This window comes from Eimeria acervulina, genomic scaffold, assembly GCF_000499425.1.
Source record: "Eimeria acervulina Houghton genomic scaffold, Eah_scaff77, whole genome shotgun sequence".
Taxonomy (NCBI): Eukaryota; Apicomplexa; class Conoidasida; order Eucoccidiorida; family Eimeriidae; genus Eimeria; species Eimeria acervulina.
The window spans coordinates 7,501-10,000 of NW_013549608.1; the positions used below are offsets into that span (position 1 = coordinate 7,501).

Sequence of the window (2,500 nt, forward strand, 5' to 3'; positions counted from 1 at the left end):
GTATAGGTGCTCCTGCTCCGAGATACGGCAGGCAGGCGGGCGAGCCTGCTGTTGCTGATGGAGGCTGTGTAGGAGCTGCTGCTGCTGCTGCTGTTGCTGCTGTAGCTGCTGCTGCTGCTGCTGCATCTGCTGCTGCCGCAGCAGATGCAGCAGCTCGTCCTCATCCCCGGCATCAAACGCTTCATCGCAGCACGACTGCTGCTGCAGCAGCATTTGCTGTTGCTGCAGCTGCTGCTGAAGCTGCTCTTGCTGCTGCTGGTGCTGCTGGTGCATCAGCTGCTGCTGATGCAGCAACCGCTGCAGCAGCACTTGCTGCTGCAGCGTTAGTGGCTGGTGCTTCATTGCAGATACAGACGCAGATTGGTAGCCCCCATTGCTGCTGTTGCTGCTCCTGCTGCTCCTGCTGCTGCCTTCAGCGGGTCCTCTCTGGGGTGTACACGTCCGCAATTCTGCTGCTGCCTCTCCGTATAGAAGCTGTGTCGTGTGGCTGTCGTCTGTTGGAGGACGGAGGGGCCCCACACCCTGCTGCAGCTGCTGCTGCTGCAGCTGCTGCTGCTGCAGTTGCTGCTGCTGCAACTGCTGGTGGTGCAGTTGCTGTGGCTGCTGGTGGTGCAGTTGCTGCTGCTGCAGCTGCTGGTGGTGCAGTTGCTGCTGCTGCAGCTGCTGCTGCAGTTGCTGCTGCTCATGGGGGACCCCCTCCTTCAGTGGAGCTGATGGGCCCTGAAGCCTCTTTGGCTGAAACGGGTTTGCAACAGCTGAAGAGACAGAGGGGCAGCAGCTGCTGCTGCTGCTGCTCCTGCTGCAGGAAGTATTGGGCAAAGGGAACTGCTGCTGCTGCTGCTGCACATGTGAGGCAGAGTGCCATTGGTTCTGCTGCTGTTGTTGTTGTTGCTGTTGCTGCTGCTGCTGGAGAGCCCGATGGTGCTGCTGCTTCAGCCTCACGTCGTGTTGCTTGTGCTGCAGCTGACGTGGGTGAACATCTTCGCTGCTGCTGCTGGTGTTGCTGCAGCAGCCGCTGCTGCTGCTGATGTGGCGGTAGTTGCTGCATCTGCTTCTCCTGCTGCGACGGCCTCTCCGTTTTGCTGCTGCAGTTCTTCTGCTATGTATGCAGGGGCCCCTAGGGGCCCCCAAGGCACTCCCTGCCTTCCCCCAACGCCCCCCACTGCTGCTACTGCTGCTGCTGCTGCTGCTGCTGCAGGTGGGGTTTGGTGCTACCGTTTGTTTGAATAGGGCCCTGGTGAAGAAGTTTAATTGATTAGTAGCAAAAAGAACACGGCCTGAGTTAAATTCATAAAGCTTCTCTAACCAGAAGAAGTATGCTCCTCTCTCTTCATCGCTAATGGGTCTGGGGCCGCATGCAGCATGGAGGGGCCCCCAAGCTGCTGGTGCAGCAGCAGCAGCAGCAGCAGCAGCGTGACCAGCACCCGCAGCAGCAGCAGCAGCAGGGCTGCAATCAGAGCCCCGCAGCTGCGTCAAGCATGCCGGCAACTCCTGCAGCAAGAACGGCTGCTGCTGCAGCAGCAAACGATGAAAAGACTCAATACCCTTTAAAAGAGCAACAGCAGAAGGAGGGGCCCCCCAGTTAATCAATGGCTCCATGGGGGGGGCCCCCCTGCTGCAGCTGCTGCAGCTGCTGCTGTTGCAGCAGCAGCAGCAACTCTCCTGAGCATTGCTTAAATGTAATGAACCAGCATAATGACTACCGCCAAACAAAGAAGGAGTGCCCCGCACGCTTGCATCTGCAAACAAATAAATAAAACAAAGACAAACAAAAACAAACAAAAATAAACTTTATAAAATAAAACAAACAAATAAATATCAAAGGCACCAACAACCAACAGACGAATTGAGTAAGAATGAAATAAAAAACAATGCAAATAAATAAATAAATAAATAAATAATAAAGTGGAGATAAACAAATATAAATAATAAAGACAGAAACGGAAATATAAAATGCATGCAAACTGGTACACAAAACAAAAACAAAAAAATCAAATAATAATATAAAAACTAAGAACAGCAAAACGCATGCATGCAAACATTTCACACCTCCAAACGTATACGTCCATTCATTGCATGCATGCATGCAAACAACCGTGCATGCATGCATGCATGCAAGCAAACAACCGTGCATGCATGCATGCATGCATGGATCTGTGTGCATAGCTGGGTCTGTGCATGTATTATAATTTATTGTTTAATGCTTTTTATTATTATTTATTTATATTATTATTATTACAAATTGTTTCTATTTATTACGCCTATTGCTATTTATTAGTATGATTATTATTAGTGAATATAATTATTATTAATGAAAATAATTAATATTAATAAAATTATTACTAATAAAACAATTATTAACAAATATAATTACTATTAATAAATACAATTATTACTAACAAATATAATTACCACGAATAAACATAATCATTATTAACGAGTATAAATAATATATATACATATATATATATATATAAATGCATATATATAATATAAATGT

The 2,500-nt window shown here is 48.0% G+C and overlaps 1 protein-coding gene across 1 annotated transcript in view; it reads right to left on the reverse strand.

The window, feature by feature from the left end:
- Window positions 1-2,500, reverse strand: part of EAH_00013470 (autophagy protein APG9, putative) — a gene marked incomplete at both ends in the record, with an annotated part of 4,006 nt that overhangs the window by 126 nt on the left and 1,380 nt on the right. Inside the window, one exon of the mRNA XM_013394464.1 lies at window positions 1-1,739. This exon is cut by the window's left edge and continues 126 nt beyond it. Coding sequence (XP_013249918.1) covers window positions 1-1,739 — 1,739 coding nt within the window. The remainder of the gene's footprint in view (window positions 1,740-2,500) is intronic.